Consider the following 17342-nt stretch of genomic DNA (forward strand, 5'->3'; position numbering starts at 1 on the left):
CCACATGAACTCATTGATATTTGAGCAAAATATCCCTTCATTTCCAGCTGCCTTTGACCGAAATTTGTGGCCAAAAATGTAAGGGAGAGAGAGAAAAATTTGCATGGCTTTGGTGGCGTCAAGTGTCACCACCTCATGGCTCCTTAATTAATTTTTTTTCTTGCCTTTTTATCCTTCACTTCAGCCATCTTTCTTCTTCATTTTTTCTGGTCTTGGCCAAGCAAGAGAGAGAGAAAAGGAGAGCAAGATAAACAAAATTTCCTTCTTGATTTGCTTCAACCCAAGTAAGAAATCCAATTCTAAACCGATTAAAGTACTAAGTGTGAGTTGGGAAGCTTGAAGAACCAAGAAATATCAAAGGGGGTGAAGGATCACTCTACCAAGCCTTGCTTTTGAGGTACCAACATTTGATCATGATCTTTGTTGCTTTGAATCTTGCTTTAAGATGTGTTTTAGCTTAAGTTTTGGCTTGATTTCATGATTATGCAAGTGGGTGTGATGAATTTGGAAGTTTTCCCATTTTATATGATGAACTAGGGCTTGAGGAATTTCTGTCCAATTTGGTGTATGATACTTGTATGTTGAAATTAAGGTTGTATAAGGTGTTTTGGTAGTGATTAGAACAAGAAAATTGAGAAAGTTCCATTGATCACAAAAAAATTCCAGAATCTGGAAATTTTTCCCAACATTCTGTCCGAATTTGAATCCCTATGTTAGAGGCCGAATTGGCCTTAGGTCAAAGAAGGAAAGTTGTAGAGAATGGTATTTTATAGGTGCCTACAAAATTTGAGCTCAATCGGAGCAACGTAAGACATGAAAAGTCCAAAATACCCTTACTGTTTTAAGTATTTCCCAAGCAGTCCGTGTGATCAGTTAAGTCCAGTTTATCACATTTTTCGACTAGGATCCATTCTGATTTAGCTTTTTACCAAAACATGAAAGTTGTATTATTCTGAATTAGCTTTCAAATGCCTCTAAGAACACCTGATTCGGACTTGTGTACTCTGAGATATGTCCATTACAGTGTTCAGCGTTTAAACAGCCGACGAATTGGTTTCTGGTTTAGTAATTTGAGAATTTGACTAATTTACATTATGAACTGGACTAAATGACCTTCATGAACATTGTAGCCCTGTGTCTTAGCTTCGAAACGGCATAGGTTTCGTCTCAATCCGATAATCGTACCTTTGGATATGTTATTTCTGCATTCGTACGTCAAATCTGTCTTGTGCTAAGTTGAATTTCTGCACTTGTGATTGTTGTAATTCTTATTCTGATGATATTGTGAGCCTATGGAACGGCTCTTGACTTGAATTGCTTATGTGTGATGTTGGGTTGTGGTTGAGGGAAAATAATGAAGCCAAAATGGCTGGAAAATTAGGTAAACACAAAGGGCGTGCTGCCCAAATTTTCGCTCGAGGGCTAGGTTTCTATTGGAACTTGTATACTTTTGTTTGGCCAATACCATGACCGGTTTTCCATTTTAAAACATGATTTTTCATCCTGGGGTTCAAACAACCCTCTTCTTACTTGAAAGTCATCTTTACACGTTTTACTCCTAATTAGTCGGGTTTCTTTATTTCCCTTAAATGTTTTGATCGATAAACTGTAATATGTTCTCTTGTTCAACCTTAGGTTTCATTGGTGATTAAGGGTAATATCCGGAAGGATATTTTGCACGATATTTTGCATTTCTAGGTGAGTGTTCCTTATTTGATTCTATGGCATGTTGTTATCATTTGCTAATGTGTTAAGTGCTTTTAATGATTTCCAAAACGAGCTTTCTAGACGAGTGTGTACTTTATCGCACTCGACCTAAATAACTGTGCAATTTTCAAGGATTTAATGATTGAAATGTTACTTGCGCATGAATGTAAGCCTTTTGGGCTGAACTGGCCATTGCCCCTTGTTACCGGTCGTCTCGAGCCAGAAGCGGATTCGGTCGGGCGATTAGGGACTTGGGTGAACGTTTGGTATACTCGAGTATTACCCTATAGGTTGGTGGAGACTGGCCAACGGCCAGGACGGGGGTGAATGAATGAATGAACGAACGAACGAACGAGGGTTTATTGATAAACGAAAAATGCATTTTCAAATGATTGGAGGAATAAGGGGAAATGTCAGGAGAACGAATGAACGAAATAACGAATTGCTCCTTGTGAGCCGTATCCTTTTAATAAATGTGTTACTATCGCTTTCCATTGTAAATGTTTCTTGAATTATTGATACTCCATGTTTAATGCATTGGATTGATTATCTGATTATGTGTTCGGAACCTCACTGGGCTTTTAGCTCATTCCTTTAGTTTTGTTTTCCTTACAGGGGAAGGCGAGCGAGGACGTGAGCTTGAGATAGACTAGCCAATCTAGTTTTGTTTCTTTTGTTTCTTTTGTAGTGGTTCTCGCCTAGTGCTTGGCACGGGTTGGACGTATGAAGGATTGAGAACCCTTGTATATTTGATGTTTATATTCTCTTTTGGGTTGGCAATGTATATAAGTTCCGCTTTAAATTTGGATCAATGCCCTATTTATTCTAGTGATTTATTTCAATTTTTAATTGAGAACTGGAGCGAACGACTGAGTCCCGGCGAGAGCTGGGCAGGCGGCCCGCCGAACCCTCTGGTACGCCTTAGGGGGAGGTGGGGTCGTTACAAGTGGTATCAGAGCTTAGGCTTCAGATCTCTGTAGTGTATCCTAGATTAAAGATTAGGATACCGGACTGTGGGATTTGATTGGACTTGAAAGTTAAGCGATTGAGGGATAAAATTTATAGTTGCTTCGCGTAGTTTCTACGTGGAGTGACCCTGGACTAAGTGGTGAATAAGTATGAGGGACTAAGTGAAGCTATGAATTGCGAATGCTATAGGCCTTAAATCTTTCTAATGGTATCTGAGGACCATAGATAGGTATGTCAGGTAGGAATTCCGATTGTAGATAGTTTACTCTTGGGACTGCAGCTCGAGATGTGAATTATCTTATTTCGGATTCTCGTGTCTGAGTACTCTATAGTTGAGGTGCTGCTAAATACTTGAGACTTACATTTTGGGAACATGAACAGGCTTTGTCTGACTAGAATGAGCACAAGAGATCAGGGACATCTAGTTTGGATAGTAAGTGACGTGAGAGACCGGACGGGCTGATACTGGGACGACTTTACCTTTTCCTTTTGATTTACCTGTATATTGTTACTACATGACGTTAGTATACCTGTATGTACATGGTTATCTGTACAACTTGATATGTATTTGTGCATTTGCTTATCCGTCATCTTGGTATGGCGTGTTATGTGGGTATATGTTTATTGGAATATTTGGTGCCCACAATAGTTACTTTAGTAACCTTATCGTGTTGATTTACTAAATTACCTTTTGGGGGAAAAGAAAAGAGAGGGAAAACATATATATGGACGGGAGACGTAGCCATGGACGTGGACGTGGCCGTGGGAATGAACGAGCTCAAGAGCCAAGAGAGGAAAGAGAAACAACATCTGCACAAGAGCAAGGAACGAGGGTTGAAGCCGAAGACCCAATGGCAACGGTAATGCAACAAATGACAGATATCTTGGAAAGACTAGTAGATCAACAAGGCCAAATGACCGTGAATCAACCCCGGAACCCTGAAATCGGAGAAGATAAGGCTCTTGAGAGGTTTCAGAAGTTTACTCCTCCGAAATTTCTTGGAGGATTTGATCCGAATATAGCCGAACAATGGTTAGAGGCCATGATTAATATTTTCACCGTCTTGAACTACACCGAGCAAAGACAAGTAAACTTTGCAGTGTTCCAATTTGAAGGATCGGCCCGAGCGTGGTGGAACGTTATTAAAGCAAAATGGGAAAGAGAACAGACCGTATGGACATGGACGAATTTCATAAGGGAATTTAACGAGAAATACCTCCCTCCTTTAGTTCAAGAGAGGAGAGAGGAAGAGTTATTCGACTACGTCAGGGAACGTTAAGTGTGGCCGAATATGAAACAAAATTTACGAAACTATCCAAGTTTGCTTCTGAATTGGTGGTCACAGAGCGGCGAAGAGTAAGACGGTTTATACAGAGATTAAATTTGGAACTCCAAGAAGCATTAGCGGCAGTACAAGTGAATACGTTTACGGAGGCCCTTGAGAAAGCTCAAAGAATCGAGACTGCAAAGGCACAGATAAAAGCTTCCCAGACCCAGAAAAGGAGTGCACCGAGTAGTGTAGCGGAGGAATTAAGTGAAGTGAGAGTCCCTTCCAAAGTGCAAAAAGTAAACTTTTTGTCCCACCCACCATGGACATTAGGGGCGATAGGTGAAGGATCTACAAAAGAAAGCCAAATCATATTTGGGAAAAGTTTTCAAGAAAGCCAAAAGATGGCTTCTCACGTGGTCTGTGGGTACTGTGGAAAGGCAAATCATGTCGAAAGCGATTGTTGGAGAAAGGGGCGGAAATGTTTAATCTGCGGAAGTGGCGATCATCAAGTTAGCAACTGTCCGAGGAGACAGTCACGTGAAAGCAATACTCTGCAACTGGATGGAGCTAAATCACAAGTGAATGAAGGAGGGAAACGAACTAGCGGACCGGCAAAGGTTTATGCTTTAGACAACCGACAAGTTCCAGACTCGTCTGAGGCAACTGAAGGTAAAATTTCGAGGACGAAATTTTTTTTTAAGGGGGAGAGAATGTGAGGACTCGCAAATTTCTTGTATTTTTCTCAAAAATACCCTTTTATTTGAAAATTATTATTTATCAAAGCCCACTACCCAATTATTTCACAATAAGTGTAAGTAAACCTAGAAAATAGGGTTTTACGCTTCGGTTTCAAGTTTGGAGCAAAATTAGGGTTTTCGCGATTTTCGCCGGATGATTTTTCGGTACGGAGCAAGGATCAAATTTGGTGATTAAAAGTGACTTTTAAGTGAGAAATAATATGTGATTAGGAGCAATGATATAAGGTTAGTGAATAGGAAGTAAAAACCCTAGTACGGGTGTTTTAAAGAAAAACGGTGTGAACCGACGTGTACCGCACACTACCGATTGAACACACCACTGGACCACCACTTTCTTACCACATGAGCTCATTGATATTTGAGCAAAATATCCCTTCATTTCCAGCTGCCTTTGACCGAAATTTGTGGCAAAAAATGTAAGGGAGAGAGAGAAAAATTTGCATGGCTTTGGTGGCGTCAAGTGTCACCACCTCATGGCTCCTTAATTAATTTTTTTTCTTGCCTTTTTATCCTTCACTTCAGCCATCTTTCTTCTTCATTTTTTCTGGTCTTGGCCAAGCAAGAGAGAGAGAAAAGGAGAGCAAGATAAACAAAATTTCCTTCTTGATTTGCTTCAACCCAAGTAAGAAATCCAATTCTAAACCGATTAAAGTACTAAGTGTGAGTTGGGAAGCTTGAAGAACCAAGAAATATCAAAGGGGGTGAAGGATCACTCTACCAAGCCTTGCTTTTGAGGTACCAACATTTGATCATGATCTTTGTTGCTTTGAATCTTGCTTTAAGATGTGTTTTAGCTTAAGTTTTGGCTTGATTTCATGATTATGCAAGTGGGTGTGATGAATTTGGAAGTTTTCCCCTTTTATATGATGAACTAGGGCTTGAGGAATTTCTGTCCAATTTGGTGTATGATGCTTGTATGTTGCAATTAAGGTTGTATAAGGTGTTTTGGTAGTGATTAGAACAAGAAAATTGAGAAAGTTCCATTGATTACAAAAAAATTCCAGAATCTGGAAATTTTTCCCAACATTCTGTCTGAATTTGAATCCCTATGTTAGAGGCCAAATTGGCCTTAGGTCAAAGAAGGAAAGTTGTAGAGAATGGTATTTTATAAGTGCCTACAAAAGTTCAGCTCAATCGGAGCAATATAAGACATGAAAAGTCCAAAATACCCTTACTGTTTTAAGTATTTCCCAAGCAGTCCGTGTGATCAGTTAAGTCCAGTTTATCACGTTTTTCGACTAGGATCCATTCTGATTTAGCTTTTTACCAAAACATGAAAGTTGTATTATTCTGAATTAGCTTTCAAATGCCTCTAAGAACACCTGATTCGGACTTGTGTACTCTGAGATATGTCCATTACAGTGTTCAGCGTTTAAACAGCCGACGAATTGGTTTCTGGTTTAGTAATTTGAGAATTTGACTAAGTTACATTAGGAACTGGACTAAATGACCTTCATTAACATTGTAGCCCTGTGTCTTAGCTTCGAAACGGCATAGGTTTCGTCTCAATCCGATAATCGTACCTTTGGATATGTTATTTCTGCATTCGTACGTCAAATCTGTCTTGTGCTAAGTTGAATTTCTGCACTTGTGATTGTTGTAATTCTTATTCTAATGATATTGTGAGACTATGGAACGGCTCTTCACTTGAATTTCTTATGTGTGATGTTGGGTTGTGGTTGAGGGAAAATAATGAAGCCAAAATGGCTGGAAAATTAGGTAAACACAAAGGGCGTGCTGCCCAAATTTTCGCTCGAGGGCTAGGTTTCTATTGGAACTTGTATACTTTTGTTTGGCCAATACCATGACCGGTTTTCCATTTTAAAACATGATTTTTCATCTTGGGGTTCAAACAACCCTCTTCTTACTTGAAAGTCATCTTTACACGTTTTACTCCTAATTAGTCGGGTTTCTTTATTTCCCTTAAATGTTTTGCTCGATAAACTGTAATATGTTCTCTTGTTCAACCTTAGGTTTCATTGGTGATTAAGGGTAATATCCGGAAGGATATTTTGCACGATATTTTGCATTTCTAGGTGAGTATTCCTTATTTGATTCTATGGCTTGTTGTTATCATTTGCTAATGTGTTAAGTGCTTTTAATGATTTCCAAAACGAGCTTTTTAGGCGAGTGTGTACTTTATCGCACTCGACCTAAATAACTGTGCAATTTTCAAGGATTTAATGATTGAAATGTTACTTGCGCATGAATGTAAGCCTTTTGGGCTGAACTGGCCATTGCCCCTTGTTACCGGTCGTCTCGAGCCAGAAGCGGACTCGGTCGGGCGATTAGGGACTTGGGTGAACGTTTGGTATACTCGAGTATTACCCTGTAGGTTGGTGGAGACTGGCCAACGGCCAGGACGGGGGTGAATGAATGAATGAACGAACGAACGAACGAGGGTTTATTGATAAACGAAAAATGCATTTTCAAATGATTGGAGGAATAAGGGGAAATGTCAGGAGAACGAATGAACGAAATAACGAATTGCTCCTTGTGAGCCGTATCCTTTTAATGAATGTGGTACTATCGCTTTCCATTGTAAATGTTTCTTGAATTATTGATACTCCATGTTTAATGCATTGGATTGATTATTTGATTATGTGTTCGGAACCTCACTGGGCTTTTAGCTCATTCCTTTAGTTTTGTTTTCCTTACAGGGGAAGGCGAGCGAGGACGTGAGCTTGAGATAGACTAGCCAATCTAGTTTTGTTTCTTTTGTTTCTTTTGTAGTGGTTCTCGCCTAGTGCTTGGCACGGGCTGGACGTATGAAGGATTGAGAACCCTTGTATATTTGATGTTTATATTCTCTTTTGGGTTGGCAATGTATATAAGTTCCGCTTTAAGTTTGGATCAATGCCCTATTTATTCTAGTGATTTATTTCAATTTTTAATTGAGGACTGGAGCGAACGACTGAGTCCCTGCGAGAGCTGGGCAGGCGGCCCGCCGAACCCTCTGGTACACCTTAGGGGGAGGTGGGGTCGTTACAGAAATGCACAAGGAAGAAAAACCATGACATGCACTTATTGTTTTAAAGTGTTTCATGGGGGTGGCATCCACCGAATGAAGCAACACTTGGCAGGAGTAACGGGCAGTGTTACTTCATGTCCAAATGTTGATCCAGCAGTGAGGCTTGCAATATTAACATGTTTGCAAGAGAATGATAGAAAATCTAAAGAAAAAAGAGGAGATTTTGGGGTCGAAAGTCCTTTTGGTCAACCAGTGCACGAATTTGTCGGTGATGAAGTGCAAGAGGTTCCACCTCCTCGAATAAGGGAAATTTCAATGAATGAGGCTGGTACATCATTAGGTAAAGGAAAGAGAAAAACCACTGCCCCTACAGGTATACGTGCTTTCTTTAAGGGTGGACGTGATAGTGCTTAACCTACTATCAAAGCTTGTTTGCAAAGTAAGGATAAATGGCAAAATACTGATATGGCCATTGCTCTTTGGTTCTATGATGCATGTATTCCCATTAATGCTGTTAATTCTCCATTTTTTTCAAAAAGCTATCGATCAAATTGCATCAATGGGTCATGGTTATAAAGCTCCATCTTATCATTCTTTGCGAGTCACTTTGTTGCCAGATGCTAAGAAAGATGTGCAGTTAGTTGTTGATTCATTTCAAAATACTTGGGCTGAAACTGGATGCACTATAATGGGTGATGGATGGAAAGATAGTAGACAAAGACCATTGATTAATTTTCTGGTTTATTGTCATAAGGGTATATCTTTTATCAAGTCTATAGATGCATCGGACATTGTGACAAATGCAGAAAATTTGTGCAATCTGTTTGTTGAAATTGTTGAAATGGTTGGTTCAAAAAATGTGGTGCATTTAGTCACTGATAATGCTAGCAATTATAAGGCTGCTGGAACTTTATTAAATGAAAGATATCCAACTATTTGCTGGTCTCCATGTGTTGCCCATTGTATCAATTTGATTTTGAAGGATATTGGTGAAATGGGTACTGTTAAATCTCTAGTGGCTCTTGCTGCTACAGTAACTGTTTTTGTGTATAATCATAAATATGTTCTAAATTGGCTGAGAAAAACTAATGGGTGGAGGGAGATTATTCGTTCGGGGGAGACTCGATTTGCCACCACTTTTATTGCACTAAAGAGCTTACATGATCACAAAGACAGCTTACAAGCTTTAGTCACTAGTGGAGATTACAAAAAGTTCTTGAAAATGAACAAAGGAAAAGAGGTCAAACAAATTGTTTTGGATGATAGATTTTGGAATAATTGTTTGATTACGGTGAGAATAATGGGTCCTATTATTCGGTTGTTGAGAGTTTGTGACACTGATGAAAGGCCTTCTTTGGGGTATGTGTATGAAGGTATGTTTAGAGCAATTACTGGAATCAAGAAGTTGTTCAGGAGTAGTGAAAGACTATATAAGCCTTACATTGATATCATCAATGACCGATGGGATAGGATGTTGAGGAAAAATTTGCATGCTATAGCATATTTTTTAAATCCCGCTTATCAATATGACACTGCCACATTCTCTACACATCCAGAAATTACAAATGGTTTGTTGGATTACATAGAATCAAAGGTGGATTGGTGTAGTGTGGAAAATTTAACAAGAGAAATTGGAATGTATCGAGAACGGGAGGGAAGTTTTGGCAGAAAACTTGCTATTCTTACTAGCAAGAAAGATAGACCAGGTAATTTATATTTTTCTAGCATTTGAATCTCTCTAATATATATATATATATATATATATATATATCTAATTTATAAATATTTTGTTTATATTTAAATTTTGAATATGACAGAGAATTGGTGGAAGCTCTTTGGTTGTGATGCTCCCAACTTACAAAAACTTGCAATTCGGGTTTTGAGTCAAACAGTTTCTTCTTCAGGATATGAGCGTAATTGGAGTGTTTTTGAACGTATTCATACTAAGAAAAGGAATAGGTTGGAGCATCAAAGGCTCAATGATCTTGTATATGTGCATTACAATTTGCGTTTGCAGTATAGGTATATGTAAATGGTTTATTTTTATAAATGACATTTCATTCTTTTTAAGAAAATATTTTAGTACTAACTAAGTGTATATGTTGTGTGTATATATATATGTTGTAGGCATAATCAGCAAAAGAGATCGTATGATCCCGTTGATTATGAGTCAATTGATAAAACAGAATTTTGGGTGGTTGAAGAAGAACAAGAAGGGAAGCTTGATTATGAGGAGTTAGAAGAAGAGCTTGAAGAACTTCCAATTCATGGTCAATGTTCAAATTCTGAACAACTTGAAGGTTAGTTTGACATAAATCATTAGTTTGATGCAAAAATAAAGCTAGTATGATATGATATTCAATTGTTGAATATGTATATAATTAAATATGTTGATTTTTTAGATAATGAAGATGAAGCAGAAGATGTTGATTTAGAAACATTTCAGCGTCGAAACTTTTTTAATGATGAAGATGATGATTGGCATTAAATGTTCAAATGGTAATTGGTATAGAATTATTTGTACTCTTTTATTTTTATTTTTAAGATTTGTATCAGTTGGTGTGATGAAACTAATATGATTTTATACTTTTATCACTTGTCAGTGATTCATATAATGGTCTTGGATGATGATGATGACTTGTCAAGATGGCTTTTTTTGAAGCTTTGTTGTTCCAGAATTATGAAGAAGATTATAGAAGCTTCAGAAATTGGACTCGTTTGGACCTTTTGATTGTTTTCTAGACTTGTATTGTTTTTTGTTAATTTTAATATTTAGACAATTGGACATGTAAGTTTCATAACTATGTTAATTGTGTGTGTTAATTGTTGGATATTGCTCTTATATTTATTGTGGTTCAGCATTTATATCTTATTCTATGCATAGGTGTGTGTGTCTATATATATATATATATATATATATATATATATATATTTATTTATTTATTTATTGAACCCCGGTTGAACCAGTCCGACCGGTTGAATCTCGACCCTTTCACCTCACCGGTTCGATTAACGGTTCGGGTTTGAAAACATTGGTCTAGACATCCGCAGGAAGAAAACCACAATAAGACAAAAAAGGAAAAGTCAAAAGCTAAAACTAAAGGTGGTGCTTGTTTTCTGCTATCCTATTTCCTTTCTAATCACTATTGCCCCGTGCGGCGTCCGCGGGCAGAGGAAGAAGAATACTCCAGCCCTTTTTTTTCAATGCTGTCTTTCGCAAATTACCGAAAAGGGGTCGCGTCTTGATATTCCAAAAATGCCCTTAGACGCCTGCTACTTGAACTCTTTCCTGATGACTGTCAAATTGGCACTTGTTATGATATTTTCGTTCTACTTTCTGTAATAAATGTAAATTTTCAAAAGTGAGTAGAATCTAACAATTAATCTACGTCAGGTCAGGTAATAGGAAAAATTAATAATAAAATAAATAATGAAATCGCAACCTATCAGTATGATACTTAAAAAAGAATTTTACAACAAGTTGGATATGCATCATGTCACATTTATCCAGTTCTCTATCCAAGAGTAGTTTTATAAGCTCTCGGTACGACTAAAGGTACATGTGATATTGCTTAATTATTCATAAATGACATATTCTCCTACCTGTCACCAGTAATAATGAATTTTTATTTGAAGTTTGTTAATCAACAAAGAAAAATATTGAATATCTTCAAGATATATATTGTTTAAGGTATTTATCTTCAATAAATTATTCCATCTTTAATGACTCATACCCTTTACAAGAATTATATAATGGTAACATGGCTATCTAATACAGATATTTGTCCCCTCTGCCTTGAGAAAAGCCAAATAAGTAGTCAATGTGTTCCCACCTAATGGTCCTAATCAACACTGGGAAAACAAATAAGCGGGACGAAATAATTGTTGGCTTTAGTTATCAGCACATCCTTTGATGATAAGCAAATAAAGCCACAAATGCTCAACTACACATGTTCCTCATCTAATGGAACCTCTAATAGTTGACAGACTCACTTCTATGCAGATGCAAATATTTTATAAATGATGCATATGATTAAAATTTTCGAAAGTTCATCAGTCTCTCACCCGGTGATTAAATCTATCTGACAAATGTTAGTGAGCTCATTAAATGCATCAATAATACTCCCTCCATCCCATTTTAAATGTTTTATTATCCTTTTCATCCGTTCCAAATTATAGTTCACTTTCCAATTGAAAACTATAGTTAATTTTTAACTTTTCTAAAATATTTATTATTTAATGTACTTTTTTATCAATTAATGTTACTTATCTTATTCAATAATTACTTTGATTCATGCCTTAAATAGTATAACTTTTCCATGAAAATTGTTGTTTTAATTAATGTAAAAATATAGTGATTGATCATACAATTAATATTAATGAAAGGATATTTTAGGAAAACAGTAGATTAAATTTACTTTTCCAACAAAGTCAACTAATTTTTCTTAAAGTGAGTAAAAAAAATCAAGACTATCAAAGTGAGATAGAGAGAGTAGTAATTAAAGTAGTTAATGAGAACTTACGAAGGGGGAAAAAGGAAGAAAAACAAAGAGTAGTTAGTGAGTCACTGGAAAACAACAGAAGACATTAACTAATAAAGACTTGAAATACCAAACTTCAATGTAGAGGAAAAAAAACAAAAAGAAAGAGGGGATCTCATCCGGTTAAGTGTCATGCATATCATGCAGGATATTTAACTGCAATGCAAATGCAAACTAAAATAGTTTTTGTGGTTTAGGGCAAATACTGGACACAAGTTTGACCATGCACCCTTTCAAGTGTTTTTTATGCTCTCACTACGATTGTAGGTATATATGATATTGCTCAATTATCCATTAAATGGCAAATTCTGTGACCCACAACAAGTGGCAATGAAGAAAAATATTCGATATAATGGAAATAAAGATACCTAATACTTCAAGCAATCCTCTGCCTTCAGAGAAAAGCCAAATGTAGTAGCCGATTGCTTCCTGCTTCTCCAAATACAGATGCAAATATTTCTAACAAAATGGATATGATTAAAATTTTCTAAAGGTCATTACCCTGTTGATCAAATTATGATTAAGCCCTTGCAGAAAAAAGTTAGTGAGGCTGTTTCCTGAAAAATTAGAACCCCCACAAACAAATTTCATTTATATGGATCGTATTCATTAAAATAGTCAATGATTACCTGGAAATCGACAAAGACAGTCAATTATAAAGGCTTCAAAGTTTAACGTGGGAGACAAATTTATTCGTTTGAGCATCATTATGATTAGAGATAAAAGTAATATTTATGTACTTGTTCTGTGAAATGACAGATATTGGTTGTTTCTTTTCTTTGATTAGAGATCCTTCTTTTTCGTGGTCATTATAAAAACAAATTTAGGCTTGTTTCTTTTCTATGATTGCTACTCACCAGCTACCTAGGTAACTCAAACATTTGTTTCTAAGTGTTTATTTCCAATGATTGATTGTTATCACTCTTGGAAATGGGATTATTCTTTTTTTTTTTTAACTAGTTCCTTTTCATTGATTTTGTGTTCCTCAGAAATAAGCAGTGCAAACAGGACACTTTGCTTCTGTTTAACTTTACATATTGTATTTCAAAAAGATAAAGCAAATCTGACGGTGAGTGTGAACCCATACACAATATAAACCCATTTACTTTTGTATTAGATAAGACATGTGTTAGTATTTACATTTGTTAATTTAATATCTATATTTGTTATGTTACTATTTACTTTACACGGTACAATTATTGTAATTTTAGAAGTTCTTGTTGCCGATTTCAACCCATAACATTTTTGCAAGTCATGGTCAAAGTTGTTTGACCAAAAACTCGAGTTCTATTTGGATTCCTCAGTTTTTTAAAAATAATTTTTTCATATACAATGTTACAGTAATACACAAATAAAAACAACTCCAAAAATACCATATCCATATAATATATTAAAAATAACTCGAAATATACAAAAAAAAAAAATCACTACCCGTCACTTTGCACCACTATGGTCTCAACCTTATCGCCACCACCCTCACACCGTCCCTCTCTCTCTCTCTCTCTCTCCCTCCGCCCATCTTTTCTCCCTCTCTCCTCCTCCTTCTCCTTTTTTCCTCCTCCTCTCTCTCCTTCTCCTTCCTCCTTTCTTCTTTCCCTTTCCCTGACCCCCAATTTCCTTCCCCTCTACTGACCACAACCTTTCTAATCACGATCAAATCTAATCATGATCAGAAGCCGCGACCAAAACGGTCGTGGTTAGAGTGGTGGCTAAAGTCGCAGCCACCACCTGTGATCGGGAGAGGGGTTTGGGGTTGGGGGGAAGGAGGGGGAGAGAGGAGAAGTGAGAGGAAAGAGGGAGGAGGAGTAGGGGCAGGAAATAGACGGGAGGAGGAGAGGAAGAGAAAGGAGAGAGGGGGAGGAAAAGGGAGGGGGTGGTGGTGGTGGGTCATGTAAAATTTTATAAAAAAATTTCAAAAAAATTGTAAATTATAAAAATACTCAAAAATATATTTTAAAAATACCTCTTAAAACAATCCAAAAAATATCTACAGTAAAAGTTTTTCATATACATAACTACAGTAAAGTTTTTAAAAAACACTCCAAAAAATAGTTAATCCAAACAGAGCCAAACCTTGCCAATGACTGTCTAAGATAATTATTGGTCTATGAACCCGGTTAACTGGTGTTTTGAAATTCAGATTAGACCGTAAATTCGTGAATCTTAGGGATTAGGAGTCAATGGGTTCAACCTATTGTGTCAGAGTAAAAAAAAAAAACCAAATAATGTAATCATAATGTCATCAATATAATTTAATTATATATGAAATAAAATATATTTAAAAAAATCCCTTAGCTTGGCAAATGTGTAACTAACACAAAGGATTTATATAGCCAAAAACAAGGAGACTGTAAACGTGACTTGGAAATGTTTATGGATGGATTTACAATTTGTTGAAACAATGAAGTGTTAAAATATGGATACGAAAAAATCATAGGACACTAAGAGTAAACTAAATCAGTAACACGTAATCCCTTTCTAATCTATCTTCTTCGCTTACCATCATATTGTTTTCTATCTCACTGTTCTTTCATCAGAGATCAAAGCAGCACTCGCACCCACAACCACACACACACAAATATACGTACACACACAAACGTACACTCCTCGTCTCATATCCTCTACTCTATTCCTTCCCTACCCCCCCTCCCCCACCAACACACCAATTGGATATCAAAGCTTTTAAGAGTCTAAGCAACTATGAGGGTGGCTAGTTAGAGTTCGGTTTGGAAATATGGAAGGTGACTATGGTGGCGGAGGAATGAAAGATGAAAGGTGACTAGTAGTCCTTAGGGACCGACTTAGGGTATAAACATCCCTACCATGGAACTTCAATTCAATCCTTTTGCTTCAAACTTCCTTAATCTGTTCCTTCTCTTCTCCTTCCTTGTTTTGATAGTTAAGATATGGAAGAAAAGAAACACACCTATTATGAATTTGCCACCAGGTCCACGCAAGTTGCCGATCATAGGTAACATGCACAACTTGTTTGGTGGACTTCCGCATGTAGTTCTTAGGGATTTGGCTAGAGTATATGGTCCAATGATGCACCTTTGGGTAGGGGAAGTTTCCACAGTTGTAATATCATCGGCGGAGATGGCGAAGGAGGTTTTAGTAACTCATGATCCTACATTTGCTAACAGGCCGGATCGTCTTGCTGTCAAAATCATGTGGTATGACCAACAAGATATGATCTTTATTCCATATGGAGACAAATGGAGGCAAATGCGAAAAATATGCACAACGGAGCTACTAAGTGGCAAGCATGTTCGATCATTCAGTTATATTAGGAAGGATGAAATCTCAAAGCTGATCGAATCAATTCGTTCCTCTCAAGGGGCAGCCATAAATGTTGGAGAGATATTCTTCATGTATACGAGTTTGATGACTTGCAGAGCAGCCTTTGGTAGAATATGCAAGGAATACGAAACAATGATTGCATACGTCAAGGAGGGGATAGCTTTAGCAGCAGGCTTTGATGCAGCTGATATGTTTCCATCCCTGAAAGTACTTCCTCTTATCAGCGGGTTAAGGCGTAAATTGCTCAAGATGCACTATAAGATAGATTCGATTCTTGATGATGTGATCAGTCAACATAAACTGAACCATAAAAGTGGAAAGAAGAGCAACGCCGAGACCGGTGAAGAAGATTTGATTGATGTTCTATTGAGAGAGCAGGAAAGTGGCAACCCTCAGATGCCAATCACAAGCAAGGATATAAAAGCTGTGGTTTTTGTATGATGCAAATTAACCAGATTACCTTCATGTTCTCTTTTCTTGTTAGTTTTGATGTGATACTAAAAAACTCGTTCCATTTTATTCATACAGGACATTTTCACTGGTGGAACAGATACTGCATCTGTAACAAGTGAATGGGCAATGGCAGAATTGATGAAGCATTCGAGAGTGATGGCAAAGGCACAGGCAGAAGTAAGGCAAGTCTTTAAGGGTAAGAAGCCAATTGAAGAGGATGATGTCCAGAAACTAGTGTACCTGAAGATGGTAGTCAAAGAAACATTAAGGCTCCACCCACCTATTCCTTTGATTCCAAGAGCAAGCAGGGAAAACCGTCAGGTAAAAGGGTGTATGATACCAAACAAATCCCAGATTATGGTGAATGCCTGGGCTATAGGGAGAGATCCTGAATATTGGGATGATCCAGAAATATTTTTACCAGAGAGATTCGAGCAAAATTCGATTGATTACACGGGGACACATTGCCAATATCTTCCATTTGGTACAGGAAGGAGGATGTGCCCCGGCACAGCTTTCGGTATAGTCAATGTCGAGCTTCCCTTAGCTCATTTACTCTATCACTTTGACTGGAGACTTCCCGACCGAATGAACGTCATTGATCTTGACATGGATGAAGCTGCTGGAATAAATATAAAAAGGAAAAATAACCTTAACTTGGTTGCTACTGCATACTATCCTTCCAGGCGCAGTGAGGTGTGTGAGATGAGACAACATAATGATCTGCATATGATCGATCCGTCTGTTGCCTAATAAGTTTGTGTAGAAAATCTTCCTAGGTCTGAGTATGTCCATTTCCTAAGTTATATGCCTATTCTCCACAATCTGATTTCAAGTTTGAAACTTGATGTTGACTAGTTTGGGTTACTCAGTTACAAGTGCAATGTGTTTCTGTTTATGGTTATTCTCTTTTCTCCACAATATGATTATTCCTTGTTTAATGACTCTATACACTTTACAAGAATTATAAAACGAAAACATGACAATTATGTAATGGAAACATGGTTATCTAAGATTAACTATTTATCATCTCCCTCTAGAAAAGTCGAATACTGTAGTCAATCTGTTCCCACCAAATCAAAACTGGGAAAACAAATAAGCCGGACTAATAGTGTGTTCGGATAGGAATTTTTTTGAAATAATTATTGTAGTACTTTTTACTATGTGATGTATGTAACATAAAATAGTGATGGAGAAGATAAAAAGGTGTATTAGAATACGGTAGTCAATCTATTCCCAGCAAATCAAAACTGGGAAAACAAATAAGCTGGACAAATAGTATGTTCATATAGGAGTTTATTTGAAATAATGACTATAGTGTTTATTGTAATGTGATATATCTTTACTATACTAAAAGCTAGAGTTGGGATTG

General features: G+C 37.0%; 2 protein-coding genes and 1 long non-coding RNA gene across 3 annotated transcripts; all 3 read left to right on the plus strand.

Moving 5' to 3' along the window:
- Positions 1-7718: 7718 nt before the first annotated feature.
- On the plus strand, positions 7719-9708 carry LOC113705878 (uncharacterized). The gene is made up of 3 exons (XM_027227782.1): positions 7719-8049; positions 8216-9382; positions 9494-9708. Exons 1-3 carry the CDS (start codon positions 7719-7721, stop codon positions 9706-9708), a joined length of 1713 nt encoding a protein of 570 aa, XP_027083583.1.
- A 160-nt stretch (positions 9709-9868) lies between these two features.
- On the plus strand, positions 9869-10548 carry LOC113705331 (uncharacterized). Its single transcript, XR_003451857.2, has 3 exons — positions 9869-9976; positions 10079-10175; positions 10280-10548. It is a non-coding gene; the product is annotated as an uncharacterized lncRNA (long non-coding RNA).
- Positions 10549-14648: 4100 nt separating this feature from the next.
- LOC113705492 (premnaspirodiene oxygenase-like) lies at positions 14649-16874 on the plus strand. Its single transcript, XM_027227357.2, has 2 exons — positions 14649-15952; positions 16046-16874. Exons 1-2 carry the CDS (start codon positions 15041-15043, stop codon positions 16721-16723), a joined length of 1590 nt encoding a protein of 529 aa, XP_027083158.2. The 5' UTR covers positions 14649-15040; the 3' UTR covers positions 16724-16874.
- Positions 16875-17342: the final 468 nt, after the last annotated feature.

Source organism: Coffea arabica, chromosome 8c, assembly GCF_036785885.1.
Source record: "Coffea arabica cultivar ET-39 chromosome 8c, Coffea Arabica ET-39 HiFi, whole genome shotgun sequence".
In the NCBI taxonomy this organism is placed as follows: Eukaryota; Viridiplantae; Streptophyta; class Magnoliopsida; order Gentianales; family Rubiaceae; genus Coffea; species Coffea arabica.

Coding starts and splice junctions, on each gene's coding strand:
- LOC113705878 (XM_027227782.1), top strand. CDS start 7,719: ATGACATGCACTTATTGTTTTAAAGTGTTTCATGGGGGTGGCATCCAC. Junction 8,050..8,215: donor AAAAACCACTGCCCCTACAG/GTATACGTGCTT, acceptor TTTTTCAAAAAG/CTATCGATCAAATTGCATCA. Junction 9,383..9,493: donor TAGCAAGAAAGATAGACCAG/GTAATTTATATT, acceptor TGAATATGACAG/AGAATTGGTGGAAGCTCTTT.
- LOC113705492 (XM_027227357.2), top strand. CDS start 15,041: ATGGAACTTCAATTCAATCCTTTTGCTTCAAACTTCCTTAATCTGTTC. Junction 15,953..16,045: donor ATATAAAAGCTGTGGTTTTT/GTATGATGCAAA, acceptor TTATTCATACAG/GACATTTTCACTGGTGGAAC.